The 18,731-nt window shown below is 41.8% G+C and overlaps 1 protein-coding gene across 7 annotated transcripts in view; it reads right to left on the bottom strand.

Moving 5' to 3' along the window:
- The window catches only part of Gcfc2 (GC-rich sequence DNA-binding factor 2), a 37,463-nt gene that overhangs the window by 5,628 nt on the left and 13,104 nt on the right, over positions 1-18,731 (bottom strand). For 4 of the 7 annotated variants that reach the window (XR_015685546.1, XM_087657430.1, NM_001443675.1 and 1 more), the window contains 10 exon segments: positions 18,331-18,446; positions 14,698-14,884; positions 12,705-12,828; positions 11,477-11,558; positions 10,976-11,088; positions 8,885-9,084; positions 6,789-6,939; positions 4,962-5,080; positions 3,495-3,571; positions 1,225-1,291 (listed from right to left, as the gene is read on the bottom strand). Coding sequence is in view for 3 of the 7 variants with exons in the window: in XM_087657430.1 (XP_087513556.1) it covers positions 1,225-1,291; positions 3,495-3,571; positions 4,962-5,080; positions 6,789-6,939; positions 8,885-9,084; positions 10,976-11,088; positions 11,477-11,558; positions 12,705-12,828; positions 14,698-14,884; positions 18,331-18,446 (1,236 nt within the window). In the remaining 4 variants the exon portion in view is untranslated. 7 annotated transcript variants of the gene reach the window in all.

Below are 18,731 nucleotides of genomic sequence, written 5' to 3'. Positions count from 1 at the left end.
GCATCTCCCTGACTTGGCCATGGCACACATACACTCACTGCACTAACACTGCTCCTGCTAAGGACACTTATGTCTTTGTATTCTCAAACATGATGGACATCTTCAGTGCCCTCTGATCCTTTATCATGGCATTTAAATCACAATTTCATTCTAGGGATCAATGAGGCACAAAGGTTCACAATTCACTACAGGGTACACCTGAAGACACCCCCCTCCCCCCAACATACCCCCCCCCCCCACACACTGTTTTCCAGGCTCTATCCCAGTGTCATTCATACGGAAATACAGCCTATGCATAACTGAAGTCAAGGGAATTGCCAACATACCCCCCCCCCCCCCCCCCCCCCGCCACACACACACACACACTCTGTTTTCCAGGCTCTATCCCAGTGTCATTCATACGGAAATACAGCCTATGCATAACTGAAGTCAAGGGAATTGGAACTCATATGCCGTCTGACTTGTGTTCCATCTCCACAGTTCTGTGCAGTTTACGACAGCCAACACAGATTTCACAATCTCCCCGAGCTGCTTCCTCCTACATCCCCTACATCTAAGACTGACATGGGCACCAGGAACCGGCATTGGTACTTGGCTATGATAGTCTCGTGCTCCTCACGTGCAGTTAGTCACTGAGGAGTCCTTTCGATGCTTCATTTGAAACAACGCTTGAATCCACCTCCTCCTACCTCCACTGACTTGGACTGCCTTAACTGTAGCTTTTTTGACCACTGGGTCACTGAAATTAAGTTTAACAGGAGGCTTCTTTTGCAGGGTCCATAAGACAAGAACAGCTTTCATATTTTTAAAAGACATTTCAAAATTTTAAAGACCAAAACAGACTATAGCTGGGCACAGTGACGCACACCTTTAATTCCAGTGCATGGGAGGCAGAGGCAGGAAGGCATACCATGGAGTGTATGTATGTAAGATCAGCCTGGTCTCCATAGCAAGTACCAGGTCAGCCAGGACTATGTAGTGAGACTGTCTCAAACAACACAACACAACAAAACAAACTCAGCACAAAATATTTTCAATATGTGGAAATTATGTGGTGTCTGAATTCCAGTGCTGGTAAGCAAAGTTTATCCAAACATAGTTCATGCGATTACATGCTGATAGCCTGTTAGTGACTTGTAGTGTAGCAGAGTGGAGTAGTTCTACACATACTATTTAGCTGCAAAGATCAATATAGACACATTTAAAAACTAGTACTCTGCTTACCTTTAGAGCTCCCCAGAACTGTCTTTCTTGGAACTTGGAGTGTGGTGACATTTTTCCTTCTTCAGAGCTAATGTGCGACAGGAGAGGGAGGGGAGGAAGTGCACAGGACCATTATTCTTTCAGAATAAAGGCTCAAAAACAAGACTTTCGTTTTTGTTTTGAATTCTGTATACATTTGTGTCTGTGTGTGTGGTTTGTACACATGAGTGTGGTAGCTGCAGAGGCTGGAGGAGGCCATGGGAGACCCTGGAGTTGGAGTTATAGATGGTCATGAAGATGGTCATGAACTGTCCAACGTAGGCGCAGAGAATCAAACTCCAGTCCTCTGGGAGAGCACTGGACACTCTAAACCACCAAGCAATCTCACCACTATTATTCTCTATTATTTATTTGTTTGAATTATGCAACTAAACAGTCTAAATGAAAAATGAGTCAAAGCACTCTGATGTATTGACCAAGAACTACAAATGCATCCACTCTCAGCCAACAGTGGGTTTGTGCAACTTTATCACTGCCTTTGCAGTTTGCTTGTGATCTCATTGCTGGTCAGTTACAGGACACCAACATGCCGGTACTGGCTGGTTTTGTGTGTTAACTCAACACAAACTAGAGTCAACAGAGGGGAAGGAACCTCAGTTGAGGAAATGCCTCCACAAGACCCAGCTGTAAGGTATTTTCTCAATTAGTGATCAGTGGAGGATTGGTGCTATCCCCGGGCTGGTGGTCCTGGCTTATTTATAAGTAGGCTGAGCAAGCCAGTACACTGCACCCCTCCATGGGCTCTGCATCAACTCCTGCCTCCAGGTTCCTGGCCTGTCTGAATTCCTGTTCTGACTTCTTTGATGATGAGCAGAAATATGGAAGCTTTAGCCAATAAACCTTCTTCTGCCTAAGCTACTTTTTAGTCACGGTGTTTTGTCGAAGCAATAGAAACCCTAAGACAACACCTATCAAGCTTAAAAAAAGCAGAGAAACTTTCTCATATAAGGATATGAAATGACTTAAACTATGTACTAAGTGAAAAAAGTATAAAGCTGCCTATACCTGCTTATAATCTACTTCACCTGGAATACACAGAGTGGGAAATAAGGTCACAGCAGAGATAAGGGAAGGCAAAATCTGCACCCAGAAGTCTAAGACTAAATAAACCTCATTTTAGGGACTGGAGAAACGGTCTGGTGGTTAAAAGCACTTGCTGTTCCTACAGAGGACATAGTTAGTTCCAGGCACCCACATCATGGCTCACAACTGCCTGTAACTGCATCTTCAGGAAAGCCAGTGTTCTCTTCTGACCTCTGCAGGCACCAGGCGCTCGCTCATGTGAAACATACAAATACACAGGCAAATGCTCGCAATATATAAATTAAAAATAAGCAACTTTTTTATTTTAAAGACACACTTGACTTTAGTCGAAGGGCTCAGAAATGACTGCCTTAAATATAAGTAAACTGCACTCAGATTTTGAACTATATGAACATATTAGTTACTTAAAATAGTGCAGAACAAAACTTAGTGGTGCATATTTTTATTTGCAGGTATCTCTTTTTGACTCAAATAAATCAGAAAGTCCCTTCCTGTCTCCCACCCAACTTCACTCCTAGGAGTATCACACGTCATCACTCCTAAGAATATGGCCACAATCAAGCCTCCTGCTTCCTAAGATTAACAGAGTTCCCTGCTGCAGTCTCCTGGCCTTCTGGGGTGCGCTAGGCTGTGCTAGGCTCCTTTGCACACACGTCACAGCTCTGTCCTAGCACTGCCTTCATCATCCTGCTGTCATGTAGGGTTGTATTGATTTCTGCCTCCTCATACTGATGCCAAAAACACAGCAAGGGCCCAGGTCGAATAACCAGAAACACTGGAGCCACGAATCTGTTTTTCTCTAAGCTACAACCTCCTGATGCTAGGATAAATTTAAACACAAGAAGCACTCAAGCACACAATGTCCAAGTGCTAGGCATCATATATGGCACACAGGAAATTTAGAGAGATGTTTGCTAAAATCTCAGTCTGCATCTAAATTCAGTGTGTGTATTATGTTTAGAAACAACTGTAGTGCCTTTAGCATTACATCCTTAAACAGGTCTGTATTCTTGCCAGGCTGGGCATGACGGCACATGGCTCTAGTTCTGGCACTTGGGAGGTGGAGGCAGGAACACAGAATGAAGAGTTCAAAATCATTCTCAACTCCGTACACAGTTCAAGGACACCACCCTACTCCCCACAAAAGAAAAGTCATTTCAAACAGTACAACCACGGAGAGCTCTTACCTCTTTGGGTATAGAGGAATAAAAACATCATCTTCTATTGACTTCTTCATTCTTGCAGCAACAGATTTAAGTAAATCCTATTAAAAATTTTGAAAAGCATCAGCAACCCATAATTGGAAATAAAATAGCTAAATCAAGTAATTTTAACAGTGCAAATTGGTCTGCAGTTAGAGCCAGATGTTACAATGCTGTAAGAAACTTAGGAGATGCAGTAAATCACTTTCACTGCTAAACTGCATTCTGCTGCATGAATACTACTCGGGAGACATTTGATGGTTTCCACTTAGGGGGTTCATTGTGCTTAATGATGCTGTAAATACCCTGCAGAAGTCTCAGTGTGTGTAAGAATACTTTATAGGTATACACAATGAAATGGAATTGCTGTAATACAGCTCATGACCTTGTATTCAACTTTGTACGGAATAAGATGGTCACATCTGACACTAGAAACCCAGTGGTGGAGATCATAGACCCTACGGGCAACCTCCCCATTATGGTTTAGCTACTGACTTGGCATCAAACTACAGCTTAGATATTTATGCTTATACCCATAGACAAATGCTACTCACACTTAACCCGAGAAGCTCGTCTTTGCAGTAAATAACGGTAAATGCAGAGACCCATGTGCTCACCCCTAAATAGGACATTTCTACCACCCTCGTAAAGGAATGGCATGAAGAGAGAAAGGAAATAATGTAAGAGCAGAACACAGGGAGAAGAGATATGAAAATGCCATCTTCAGGACATGGCATAGCCAATGCAACCATGAGATCTGAGCAGCAGAGGCTGCCTATACAAGACTGAGCCTGTCAAGAGCCAATCATGGGTTGCAGAGGCCACAAGGCCTGGCCCCTCCCTGATGAACTCCTGGCAACTGACAAGTTCCAGGGAAAGGACAATTACTGGAGTCCATAATGCTACACTAGAAAGTTCTAATTCTAAATCCATGGGTGCACAGTCCTGGTTACAATCAGATGGTCACAAAATAAAGCAAAACAAAAAGATGGGAAGAGGAAGGGATGCCAAGAGACGGGTGTGTGTGTGTGTGTGTGTGTGTGTGTGTGTGTGTGTGTGTGTGTGTGTGTACACATCTGCCATCCTTACTACACTGTGTTCCTCTCATTTTTTTTTTAGCTGTTTGCAAATCTGGAGATGTAGCCCCATCGCAATTTTCCTGAAAAATAGTGTTTTATTGCTTTTTCCACTTAATTTTAAGTACCATATATTTTAAGAGTCCTATATCAATTTTTAGAACATCAAGAACAAAACTCAATTTTTGTTTTATCCCATCTTTTAAATTCTTTGAATTCTGACTTAAGAAGAAAGAGTAATATCACCATGCAATGGAATCTGACAAGTCTACATTATTTATTTACTTTTGTGCTATTGGAAATTGCACTCGGGTCGCACGTATGCTAGGCAAGCACTGTGTCACTGAGCTAACCCCAAGTCCGCAGATGTCATTACCTGTTTGCTTTTACTGACTTCAGTTTCAGAAGCAAACTGTTCAAAAGCCACTCTGCAGTGCACTGTTAAAATTCTTGTCTGCGAGGTTGACAGGGGATCCCAGATCATCTCTACAAAATCTGAAACACATTTCAGTGGTTACACAAGCTACTAGATCATGTACAAACAGCCGGTCTTTAGCATACCCTGTCCATGCCACATCAAGGTTCATACCCACAGCTAATGATGACGTTTCCCATTTGTATACACTCCAGATCGCTACTGTTACCATGCCCTCTTTGCACACACCCTCAGCAGTTTTTCCTCCTTGGGTTTTGCTATACCTGCAGGTTAACCCACTCCTAGCTAAATTTACTTCTCCAAACTCTTCCTGTAATGTGCAGCTAAATGTAGCTTTAAAGAAAGGTATACCAAACTAAATTCCCAAAACTCAATAAGCCTCCATATTAGGCCGCCATTAGTCCCCTGGCCTGCTGCTTGCCTGGTTGATTTTCCTAGTTCTTACTTTCAGTTGAAGGATCTTTCTACTTACTTCTTCTCCCTACCCTCATGCTATGTATGCATGCTGACATGTGTGTGGGTGCCTGACTGTGCGTGTTTGCACATGAGCACACATGCGTGCGTGTGAAGCTTGAGGTTGATGGTTGCGAGTTTGGCACACCACCTTGCTACTGAGATCCTCTGTCTCCATGTTACAAACATGATACTACACGCCAGCCACCATGCTTACCATGTTTTTATGTGGGTTCTGGGGGATCTGGGTGCTGGTCCTCACTTGAGGGCAAGAGTTTTAAACACTGCACTATCTTCTAGCTCCAAACCCCCTAGCCCTCACTCCAGCACTGTCCACTGCCCCCTAGCCCTCACTCCAGCACTGTCCACTGCCCCCTAGCCCTCACTCCAGCACTGTCCACCGCTCCCTTTCCTTTTAAAACAAAATTCCTCAAAGTGCTGTCTGGATGTCTACCTCATATTTTTCTTCCTGTTTGCTCCAGGAATCCTTTCAACTAGGCCTGTGCACCTAAGCCAGCTTTAAAGGTTGATTTTAATACTGTGTGACGACTACTGTGTGACTACTACTGTGTGACTAATACTGTGTGACTACTGTCAACAACCACAACTAGCCCCACCTTTCTCCCTGGAAATACTTTCTTTGATTTTGGGATGCAGTCCTCCTGGTATCCTCTCTGGTCTTTGCTGATACTTGTCACTTCTGTGGCTTTTAAATGCTAAAAAGGACCTTAGGACTGAGGTAATATCCTTCTCGTTCCTTCTTGCACATCACTTTGAGGTATGAAGTGCCACCCACACCCAGCTGCCTCCTGCCTGAACCCCTCTGATGGTACACTCAGCCACCCATCGAACACCCCACTCAGGGACTGGCACCAACACAGCACAGCCACCAGATGCCGCCTCCTTCAGATTCCCAAGTCAGGAAAAGTCAACTGAGTCAGAACCCCAGAAACATTCTCCATGTTCTCCTGCTCCCCTGTACAACAATGCATCCTTCAGCACTCCCTGGGACTGCTGTCTTCAGAACACACAGAACCGATGTTCCCTAGCCATAGGATGGATGGCTCAAGCACAAGAGTTAAAAAGAAAACCATTGTCTAGAATAAGTCCTTCCAAGTTTAGCCAAGTTCAAAACTCATTTCTCTGGAATATGTAAAAATACTCTGGTCAAATACTACACTACTACTATGACAGCCAACATTTGCACAAACAAGCATTTTCCAACCAGGTCAATCTGAAATCTATTGCTCTTTAACACACACAGTATTTCCTGTATCTCCAAAGTTCTAACAGAATCAAAATTACCAGGGATACCTGTGAGGCGAGGAATAACTGTTTTGTTGATGACAGCAGACAAGATTTTTTTATCGGAACCATCTTCTTTTCCTACATCTTCCATGCTGCTCTCCATAAACTCTGTTATGGCTGTGAACCAGGGCATCCTGTCTAGACCCATGGAGTCCATCTATAAGATGAGATAATAAAAGTTTTACATTCTTAAATGTGTATATTTTCTAAGTTAACTTTTTCCAAAATTCCTAGATTTTTCCTAAGGCTCAAAGAGAATAATCATGTATTTTAATACTATGTATACAGCACTGAGGCAGAATAACTAAGAACTGTGTTTCATGCATTCATCTGTACAACAAAAATGCGGCAGTGGCCCACTGTGCGCCAGGACGTTCAGAGACCAGCAATGGCGGCTCTCTGACCGGAGTGAAATAACATCTTTGAGTTAGGCATTTGGAACTGCTACAGAATTCACTGGTAAAATTCATTCAACTGCCTCAAGCAAAATTGACTTCAGTCCTTTCACTTAAGAATAAATGTGTAATGTGCATGTGGTTTAGCTTGTTAGCCAATCAGCAAACAGCAAAGGCTATTACTATTTGTAGATCAATGAAATGCCAGAATGGCTAACCCCAGGTGCTGCCCACACACTCCCTAACAGTTCCATAGCAATGACCTTGCTCTAACTTGGGACGGTGCTGTGGTCCCAGGAAGCCTGAAGACACATGCGTAAGGCCAAGGAAGAGACACTGACACTCTCCACCATCTTCTCTGTAAGCTCGTGCTGAGAGCTTTCCTTACAGAGCTCCATTCTTCAGCGCAGGATCCAGGCCTTGGAGGGTCTGCACATGGAGAGTTAGAGCTCCTCCCTATTTTACTAATTCTTATTTTGTGACACACTTATAACCCAGCATCCCTTTGTCAGGCTCACCCTGAACTTTGATTATATAAATAGTCTTCTATATTTTATTTCTCTTTCTTCCAGGTTAACTACTTCTAGTGGCTTCCTAAAACACTACTTTCAAGTCTCTGAGATGACTTGGATGTAAAGGTACTTGCTGCCAGGTCTGATGACCTAATGTGGATCCTTGAGACTCATATAATGGAGAGAACCAACTCCCATATGCTGACCTCTGACCTCCACATGCATGCCGTGGCATGTGTGTACCCCACCACACACACAAATACATGTAATAAAACATTTTTAAAACTCCACATTCCCACCAGGTGGTAGTGGTGCACACCCTTAATCCCAGCACTCAGGAGGCAGAAGCAGGCAGATCTCTGAGTTTGAGGTCAGCCTGATCAGTCAGTTCCAGGACGGCCAGGGCTGTACAGAGAAGCCCTGTCTCAACAAATAAAACAAAACATAACAAAACAAATAAACAAAAAACAACTCCAAATTACCTTCTGTATATCACGCTTACTACTGTTTTCAAAAATGAGTTATCTCCAACCTCATAATCCTCAAAACAGGTTTGTAAGTCAAACTCAGTACTACATAATGTTAACCAAACTCAGTATTACATAGTTCTGGGGACATTTCCACACATTGCAAAGGTATTAAAATGTGTTTGAATTATTAATGTTTGGTCTTCTATGCCTTTAGAGCAAAAGATGGCTGGGGATGTAGCTCAACGGTTTGATGATTGTTTAGCACATAGAAGGCCCTAGGTTTTACTCCAGCTTGTCTCTGTCTGTCTGTCTGTCTGTCTGTCTGTCTGTCTCTTTCCTTACCACCCCCCACCCCCGACATCATGTAAGGGTCCCAGGCAATACAGTTCAGATAAATTTCTAGACAGTTGTTCCAGGGCTCTAAATTTTATCTACAACTTTAAGGGCAAATGATTTCATTTTTACTTTGTAATGATGTTTATTTACTAATCTGTGCAAGTGGGAGATGGCATGTGTAGAAGCCAGAGGATAACATGTGGAAATTAATTCTCTCCTTCTATCACATGGGTTTCAGAGTCCAAACCGAGGCCATAACCCTTGGCAGCAAGCACTTTGTATACTGAGCCATCCTGCCAGGCTGAGGTTGTGATATTTTAGACCTAACCTGACAGCAAGAGCAAAAGCAGCTGACATGACCAGGACAGTCACATGTTAAACAATGATACCTTAAGAGGATTCCAATCAAGCAACTGAACTCGTATCAGGGGACTTAAAAGCTTTGGTAAGCAGAAACCAACGAAGGCTTCGTAGTAGGAATCAGGAAACTTTTCTCGCCACTGCTGAAATTTCAATAAAATATTCTGGACGTTACAAAAATCATCATGCACATCTTCAAAAACTTTCTTACAATCCTGTAAAATGTCACCTGCAAACAAAGTAAGTCTCTTTATGTTATGCAGTTTAAGCCTGTTTCTTACCAACAGTCACGAGTTGCTACTTAACCAGCTGGGCTGGGAAATTTTCTATTTCATATATTCATTTTATTTAAAGTCACTTTAATACTGAAAGTCATATTATTGATACTAAGAAAGCGTACCATGTATTGAGTACCTGTCTATATGCCAATGTACCATACACTCACTGTCTCGTTTCATTACCATTGCCCTCTTCCCTTTAAGGCAGAGAAGATACATTGATTTAAACAAAGCAGGCAGGCAAACAACTGAACTGAGGCAGGCAAGGAAAAAGGCGCCTTTCCTTTGGATCTAGTAAACAGCAAAGCCCAGAATCTTTTAAAGAGCTGCAGTACCAGCCTTCTCAGACCATTGTAAGTAGTTTCACTCATCAGCAGAGTACACAGTCCACAGAACAGGAGAAAAGCCTGACCGGCTGTGCTCAGACACAGGCTTAGGATCTAGAACTTACCAAGACCCACAGAAATTAAAAACCAAGGAAACGAAACTGCCCAACAACAAGTGAGCTACTGAACTGAACAGTTTCAAAAGAAGAAACATGAAAGACCGATAACAAGTTTTAAGGCTGCAGAACACCCCAAACTACTGGGAAGCACAAATTAAAACTACTTTGTAACTCTACCTCACCACAGTCAGAAAGGCCATCAAAAAACCCAGTAGCCAATGCTGGAGAAGATGAGGGAAAGGAGCCTTATTCACTGGTGGTGTCTGCTTGGAGGTTCCTCAAAAAATTAGAAATGGCCCAGCAATTTTAATCCTAAGCACACACCTAGAGATCTCCATACCCTACCACAGAGATCGGCACCTTGATTTCTGATGCTCTATAGCCGGGAAATGGAACCAACCAAGGAGCGCGTCTTCATCTGAGCTGACACTGAGAGCCTGGTGTATGTACAACACGGAGTGCTCTTCAGTGCTAAGGAAAGACAGAATCACGAAGTCTGCATGCAAGTGGATGAACCTAGAATGTATACTGGTAAGAGTCATCCAATGTCAGGAAGAACCTGAGACCTTCTGTTCTGTCTCCTGTACAGATCCTAGCCTACACTGCACAGACATCGAGTGCAGGTACAGTGTATCATTTAGAAAGGAGAGCAAGAAAGGGCAACATTAGGGGATAATAATACAGGTAAAGGGCACGCAGCTGTGAAAGAGGACACAGAGTTACATACATGCCTTTCTAGTGTCAGTTCTATCAGTTTCTTCCTTTGTGTGTGCATGAGTGCACGTGTGGTGGACAGGTAACGAAACGGGAACTAAAAGGATACAGAGCCCAAGTCTTAGTACTCCACACCAATTCAAGGTGCAACAACTCCAATCAATCACTGCCACAACACTCTGAAGGACAGGCACACTGGGTCCTGCCCAATCTGTCCAACAGGGGCATCTACACCTCTAATAAACCTTACAAAAACAAAACGAAACACCTTGAAAAACAAAAGGTGACTGATGGTGAAAGTAAGAAACCTAAGAGGCTTCAGAACCACCGTGCTGGCTGCAACATTCGCTGAGATGCACTGCTGGGTTTGAGGGTTTAATCGGCTTCGTGATGCCTTTAAGGCGAGTTCATCACAATCAGCCTCAGTGACTTAGCTGTTTAGTTGCAGATGGTACAACATAAGGAAAGGGCAGTCACAATGCCCACTGTAACCCAACGGCAGCCAGGAGCCGTGGGAGCAGGAGCTCACACCGCCCCCTTTCCAGAGGCAGCCATCTTACAGGAAGATGTTTCCACTTTCCTTGAATTTTCCTGTTTTAGTAATATAGATTTAAAAGCAGACACAACAAAGCCTTCCTTGTTATTTCAACATTTCAAAATAGGTTAGAATCTTGGCAATTGACCTTGGCGCTTGTGGAAGTTAGTCATCTCTGCAGGAGACAGCTCTTCATCACTGGATGTCCCCTCCTGATGGTCACAGTTGCCCGACAGCACCCTTGCCTGTCTTCTCTGCACCCTGTGTTGTGCAATAAAGTAATCACAATGTTACTATTTTATAGTGACACGTCACCGGATGGCACCATGTATGTCACTACTCTCAGACACTCTCTGCTTCCTCAGCTGCTTTGGTTCTAATGCCCCGCTTGGGTCATCCTCTGAATGTAAAGGTTCCTTAGGGAGAGTCCACTAGCTAGAGGTAGTTTCCAGTTCAAAGCAACCCTCCTAGCAATGGCCACCTCACCGACCCTCCTGAGCCCAGTCTGTTTCTGAGCGGGAGGCCAGCGGGACTAACTCAGCTGTGGGTTTACATCACGCTCGAAAACTGGGACTACCACACAGCTGATTCTACAGAAGTAGTGGCAAGTCCTTGCTCAGTGTGTTAAGTCTGCACTTCAAACACATACCTTCGAGCTTCAATCTCTTCTAAAATCCGTTGATCCTTTTCATCCAGAGCCAAGCTTCCACTTGCCAATGTCTCATCTTTGCCTGTTAATTCACAAAATTAGCTTTGTACTAGTCTCAAAACAGTGAATCACTGAACAGGTGACTTCATGTGTGTACAAGAACACGTAATGTCTCATAGTGTACATTTGTTATGCCACAGAACGTAACGCCCATTACCTATCAGTATTCACAGCCATCAAGCCCACTGGCCTTACTGGTGTATGTCATTTACCAGAGCAGGTGTCTCTCTTTTCGAGCAGTTTCCCCGTTTCCCCCATAGTCGTGTACTAGAGATATTTACACCACCAACATCGTACTTATACTATGGCCTGTCCATTTCAGCACGTTGCAGTGTTTATAACTGACCAAATGTGGGAGGGAGCTTGACAGTCACTTCACTCTTGTCAGCCACACCACACAGGATCTCCTTCCCTAAGCATCGTGCTAAGACACAAGTGCAGCGGCAATATGGTGTGAGGAAGCTGAGTGCCATTCCTTACCAACTCTGCTGAGACCCACCAGTTGTGCAGCCCTTCACCTACAGAGCTCAATTGCTGGGGAGTCATTTCCAATTACTCTGCTTATTGAATGGCACATAAATACTCTGTGTCGAGGGGCCGGGGGAGATGGTTCGGCAGTTAAGAGCACTGGTTGTTTTTCCAGATGACCAGGGTTCAGTTCCAAGCACCCACAGGAGCTTTTAAGTGTCTAGTCTGCCAGGCCCAGGGAAACTTACACCCTTTTGACCTCTGAACACTCCTGCACACATGGTAATGCATACATAACTAGAAAAATATACTTAAGACAGAAGGTCTGTCTGTATGCAAGCACTGTATGTAGGGCACTTTCTTAGTTAGTGATTCATGGGGAGCACCCAGCCCATTGTGGGTGGGGCTATCCCTGGGTTTGGCTGAGGAAGTAGGAAAGCAAGGTAGTAAGCAGCAACCCCATGGCCTCAGCATCAGCTCTGCCTCCAGGTTCCTTCTGTGCTTGAACTGCTACACGGAAGTGTAAGCAAAATAAACCCTTTCCTCCCTAACTCACTGCTGGTCATGTGCTTCTTCACAGCAATAGGTAACCCCCACCCCAACTAAACAGCTTTTTTTAAAACACAGAACTCTAAAAATATTTTTATTCTCCATATGGCAATTTAGCTCAACAAGTGATGAAATGTAATAAAACACTAACGTGATAACTGTTGCAAATATGAGGATTCACATTTTAGCTCATCTTGCCTGCGTTTCAAAAGTGCTTCTGAGTGTTTTAAAAGCAGTGTGTACATGGATGACTCTAGTTCCACAATGCTGCTAATCTGAAACACAAAAGCCAAATTTTGCAGTTCATCAATAATAAATTATAAAAAGGATTAAAAAGCATTATTTGTAATCATATGTATACATTCAATTCTTGAATAAATAGTTCCAATATCAGTGCAAGTATCACACATTATGAAACCAAATGATAAGGGGTGAGGAGCATGTGCTTGAGGGATGGGTAGAAGGAAGGACCTTGTCAGAGAAAGGTGAGGGGGAAATGCAGACAGACAGCAAGGAGATACTAGAAGAAGCTGGTAAAAATCTGAAAAACTGAAGAACGGAGCTGGGCTAGAGCTGAGTGTACAGTGCCTGCTGAGCATGTCGAAGGCCCTGGGTTTGAGTCCCGCAACAGAATAAACTTCATAAAATGGAAGAGAGTCACTAGGGACAGAGAAGAGGGCTATGCTCCAGAATGTGTGACTAGATGAAACTGGAATCCTCCTTTTTAGGGAGCAGTTATGTCATTCTTGAGGCTTACTGCTGCTTCCAGGGATAAAGGCAACCCCATGTAGGCTGGTATGATTTTAAAAGTGGAATTCAAGGACGAATGAAGAGAAATTTACACTTAAAACAAACAAACAAACAAAACAAAAAAAACCCAGAAAGCAAATACCAAATGACACCGTGTGATAAAGCAATATTTTCTGGATAAAATAGATATAGGAAGTCAAATTTAACTACTTTAGCAATCTTTTTCTCTTAAAGTTCCGGGGTTTAAATAAAGTGCCTTGCAAAAAGGTAATAAAGGGATTCCATGTCAGGACTGAGTGTTCACAGAACACAGAGGATCCCACATCAGCACTGAGTGCGCACAGAACACAGAGGATCCCAAGTCAGCACTGTGTGTGCACAAAACACAAGGTGAAATGAAAGATTTAAAAATCTGCTAGTGTAAAAAATTTAAACATACAACTATTAAAACCATCACAAACAAAAGTATAAATTTTAGATCATACTGAATAAGCATTAAACATTCTAAAGTAGGGGCTGAAAAAGAAATGACTCAGTGGTTAAGAGCACTGGCTGCTCTTCCAGATCAATTTCAGTTCCTAGCATCCATATGGAGGCTTAGGACCATCTGTAACTCCAATTCCAGGGGATCTGATGTTCTACTGCTGGACTCCAGATACTGAATGCACACACTGCACAAATGTACATGCTGGCAAAATGCTCATACAAATTAAATAAAAAATGTCTTAAACCATAAAAATTTGTTTAAATTCACTAAAAATCAAGAGAAAAAAATCCCCAGTATGAACAAGGCAAAGGACTCAGAGAATTTAAAAGAAAAAGTTCTACACAAGGCACAGTGACTCACGCACCTGAAATCCCAGCACTCAGGAGGCTTAGACATGATAATCCACAAGTATAAGGCTAACCTCTGCTACATAGCAAACCCTAAGACAGCCCAAGCTTCAGACTGTGGCCTTGTTCACAGGCAAAATTACATCCAGCTAATCGTACAAAGGTCTTTTCTATAATCAAAGATCAACATTTTACAAAACTCATTTTTACTAATCTAGCAAAGCAATAAACCACCATTCATTCTGGAGAATACTTTGGGCCATGTCTATCATCAAGAGAATGCGCAATACCATGGTAAAATGTGCGTGGTAGCATATAACTGTAGTCCTAGAACTCAGAGGCTGAGGCAGGGGAATTATGAGTCTCCCTGGATTACACAGTTAAGAACCTGTTGAAAACCCACACCACTATTGCCTTTTACTTGCTTTTAGGAATCAAAACTCAGGACCTCACGATTACTCAGTACCTTACCCAGTGAAATACCTCTCCAGCCTGTCTCTTCTTTACTGACTGACTAATGGGGGTAAGGGGAGTCTCTCTTCATGCATATTTATACATACCTTTTCATTTAGACAATCAATTATATTTTCCACATAAATTTTCATGCCTTTGTAGAATTTGTAGTTTAGAGCTTGATCTGGTCCACTTTCAAGCTTCTCAATAGCTGTCTTTGAACTCTTGATGTCTTGTTCATATTTTTCATATTCTCTCTGGTGTGAGCGATGAGAATCCTGTAGTAATGTTAATCTAAAATAAAAATAAAAGTTTCGTTTTTCATTCTTTGCCTTTTAAGCAGCATTCTAATAAAGATGATTTCAAACACAGAGAAAATGATTACTGTATAAACCTTGATTTATTAGACTTGTGAAGCTAGGGAGAACACAATTACTGTTCTCAAGAGGGAAAGATTAAAAAAAAAAAAGAACATCTCCAGTGACTTAGAAACACAAGGTGGCCATAGGATTTATAAATTTTATTTAATTTTTTTTTTGAAACTGTGTCACTTTAACCCAAACTGGCCTTGAATTCACTATGTATCAAAAAGATCACTTGGTTTTAGGCTAAGATTGACCAGAACTTGTCAATTAAGTGAGTTCCAAGAGTAACCAAAGGTTTTATATGAAAGGAATGAGCACTGTGTTTACTGTTACACAAATCTGTTGTCTCGCCTGGAAAACGGAATGAGCTGGCATTGACACCACTTAAACATGTTATGGTTTGGTATAATTTATCTGTTTTTTGATTCATGAGTGATTATTTTGTAATTAGAATTTGCTGTTCATGTGTTTATTCTACCTCCTCTGTTGCATGACCCCACACTACTCTGCTAAAGTGAAGACAGCTGACTTGGTCCAGCTCTTGAGAATATCACACACACCATCAACTCAATGACTGTTTATCTTTTAAAATTAAGTTATTTATCACAAACACATGCCAACAGAAACACATGAAACATATTTTTTTTAAAGAATCAGGAATATATATTCTATTAGCATTTGAACTCTATGGATGCCTTAGAATTAGCAAATCAATAAATAATTAAATATTATCAAAGTACATGGTCTTTAATTAAAAATTAATTCAACTAATCCTGCTAACCTGATCCTTAAAAGAAATCCTTTAGCCTATAAACAGTCTATCTCTTTTCTAAATTTTGTGGAGATACACTACATGTCTAAAAACTTCTCTTATTTCACGGAGATAAAGGTGCAAGCTGAGCTGGGGAGAAAAGCTCAGTCAGGAAAGGGCCGCCTTCCAAGCAGGAGGACCTGAGTGAGAGCTCCAAAGCCACCCAGGGAGGGTGGCATGGAGGCACACCAGTAACCCCAGCAAACTGCTTGGAAAGTCCCAGGCCAGTGAGAGACCCTCTCAGAAGCCCAAGGGGATTCCGAGCAGGAGCACTGCTAGCTCTAGCAGTGTTTCTAAGCAGTATGTTATGTGAAAAGGCAGGCATGCACAGGGTATATAATGGCTTTTGGAAAAAAGTGGGGCAATGTAAAATACTACATAAGTCTATAAGATACACAAGCTAGGGGATTTCTAGAAGGAAAAAAAAAACTGGCAGTAAAGAGTTTCCTTCGGAAAACCAACATATTTTTTTTTTTTGGTACCATTTTGTACTCATTTATTAAAAAAAGAAAGAAAAAAACATTTAAAATATATTTTCCTCTTAAAGAACCGAGTTGAAAATAGAATAAAGACAAAAGTAGCAGTTACTTAGATCAGAGTGTCTGAAACATTACTGACCCACTTGTCATTCTTACTTTGAGATGAGTCTCTCAAACACAATCCCTCAAGAAATACCATATGGGTTCTGGTTTATAAACTATTCTAGATGTAATAGCTTTAATTGTTTCATTTTCAGGAAAGCTAATTAAAACCCCAGTCAATGATAATGAACGTGCTTCAGGAATACTGTCGGATCTGTTGAAGTAACTTCACCCAACACCACCATTTCAGAACACGCACCCAGGAGTTCGGAGCTTTATTTTGTAGAAGGGCGGACAGCCTCAGCCTCAGCTTTCAGAGCTTCATAACTGCTCTCGGAGCTACTCATCGCTGTGCTCTGTCACCAACGGAAAGCAGTAAACAGGCAGGCAGAGCTGTGCTCCAATAAAGCTTCCCTCACAACACAGGGGGGCTGGAGCCAGCCCGCCCCACAGAACACAGACGCCAAGCGCGGGATCCTGAAGATTTCCAGTATTTATCTCATAATATTATAAAGTGACCTTTCTACAAAAATATCTTCATTTAAACAACTACACTGACATATTCTGTAGCATGACTAAGGAACTGAATTATTTTAAAGCTGACTTATAATGTGATACGGGAAAAGTGAACCTATTCTCAGATGTACAAGAGCCGTATCTTGACTAGTGAGATGGCACAGGGATAACGCACTGATGCCCTGGGTCTAATCCCCAGACCCCACAGAGATGCAAGGAGAGAACCAACTCCACGAAGCAGCGCTCTGACTTCACACATGTGCCGTGCATGTGTGTCACATACACGCTGAAAAAAAAATGAAGATGTTCTTTAAAAGGCAGCATAACCAAATGCACCCTTTGTAACAAACTGTCACGTAGGCTACTCAAACCCTGACCATCACACATACTATTTCATAAACACAGGGACCGCAGACAACAGAATCTCTGTACATTTATAAAATACTTAAAACAAAACAGCTTCTGACAGGACACACATTATTTTTAGAAAGTGCACAGTCACTAGGTAATTACTGTTTGCTTGGGATAATTATCAATGCCCAAATAATAAAGAAAAAAAAAAAAGAAGGAATTGTGCTTTAAGAAGAAACCATACCAAATCATACAAGTAAACAAGTAAAAATCATGGTGAATTTTTCCTGTTAATGTATTAAAACAAAAAACAAACAAACAAACAAACAAACAAACAAAAAGCTGGGTGTGGTGGCACATCTCGGTCTACAGAGTGAGTTCTAAGATAGCCAAGACTACACAGAGAAACCCTGCCTTAAAAACAAAACAAAACAAAACAAAACCCCCAAACCGAAAAACCAAACAAAACCCACATGCACACACACAAAAAGCCAATATAGTCACACACATTATCTGTAATAGTAGGAGGGTCAAGGTAGGAGGGCCATGAATTCAAAGCCAGCCACAACTACATAGTTAAGTCTAAGGCTGGCCTGAACTATAGAAAGACCTTACCTCAAAAACAAAACGCAACAATAAAGCAACATGTTTACTATTATATCAATACATAGATGAGACAGAACAGAGAAATCACTACAGTGATTGATTATAGAACAGCCGTGAGATGTGTCTAACACCCTAGAAGGTAAGCATGCTACGACACAGTCCAAGCACACGGAGGTTCCTGTAACCTAGGAATTCAAGGCCAGCTGGGACACAAACTGAGACAATGTCTCTGAAGACAAATCCCAGCAGGGTGGAAAAATGCCTACAGTCATATTAAGTAAAAAAAAAAACAAAAAAAAAAAACCTAATTACTAATTTTAATCATGTAAGGAGTATTTGTCATTAAGACCAACAAGAAAAAGAAAATCTGTTGTGTTTATATGGTAAAATAAGAGATTATTTTTTCCTAAATATCTGTTTAATATTAATGTTAAATAATTGAAAGGACATCATGCTTTTTTAGTATTCATCACTGAGGACAATGTAAATTACAAAGTAAGCATTACTCACCTACTATTTAACTGTTTCTTTATAATTTCCAAGTTTACTGGTGCAAATGAAATGGAAGTATCAAACTTCTTCAGTGTCTGAGACTTACTGCTGTGGAGAAGGTCTATACTTTGTCCCTAAAAAAATGTGAGCAATTACTTTTTACCATACAAAGAAAACTAAGTAAAATTCCCATGCTTGCAATATCCCAATCACAATAAATCATTAAAAATTAAAAGTCTCCCAGGTCCCACACCACGTGGGGGAGAGAACTGGACTCTCAGAAGTGTAGACAATCCTAAGATCTCAGGGGAGACCACCACTTCTGCTCACATTCCTGGCCCAAGAGGAACCCGGCTAGAGCCCTCTGGACACAGGAACCTAGGAGCAGTCAGGGACAGGATCCTTCCAGTCTCTGCCTA

This window comes from Rattus norvegicus, chromosome 4 (genome assembly GCF_021556685.1).
Source record: "Rattus norvegicus strain SHRSP/BbbUtx chromosome 4, alternate assembly SHRSP_T2T, whole genome shotgun sequence".
Lineage (NCBI taxonomy): Eukaryota > Metazoa > Chordata > Mammalia > Rodentia > Muridae > Rattus > Rattus norvegicus.
The sequence above is the reverse complement of the archived record's forward strand: the minus strand, read 5'-3'. Positions and strand labels throughout refer to the sequence as shown.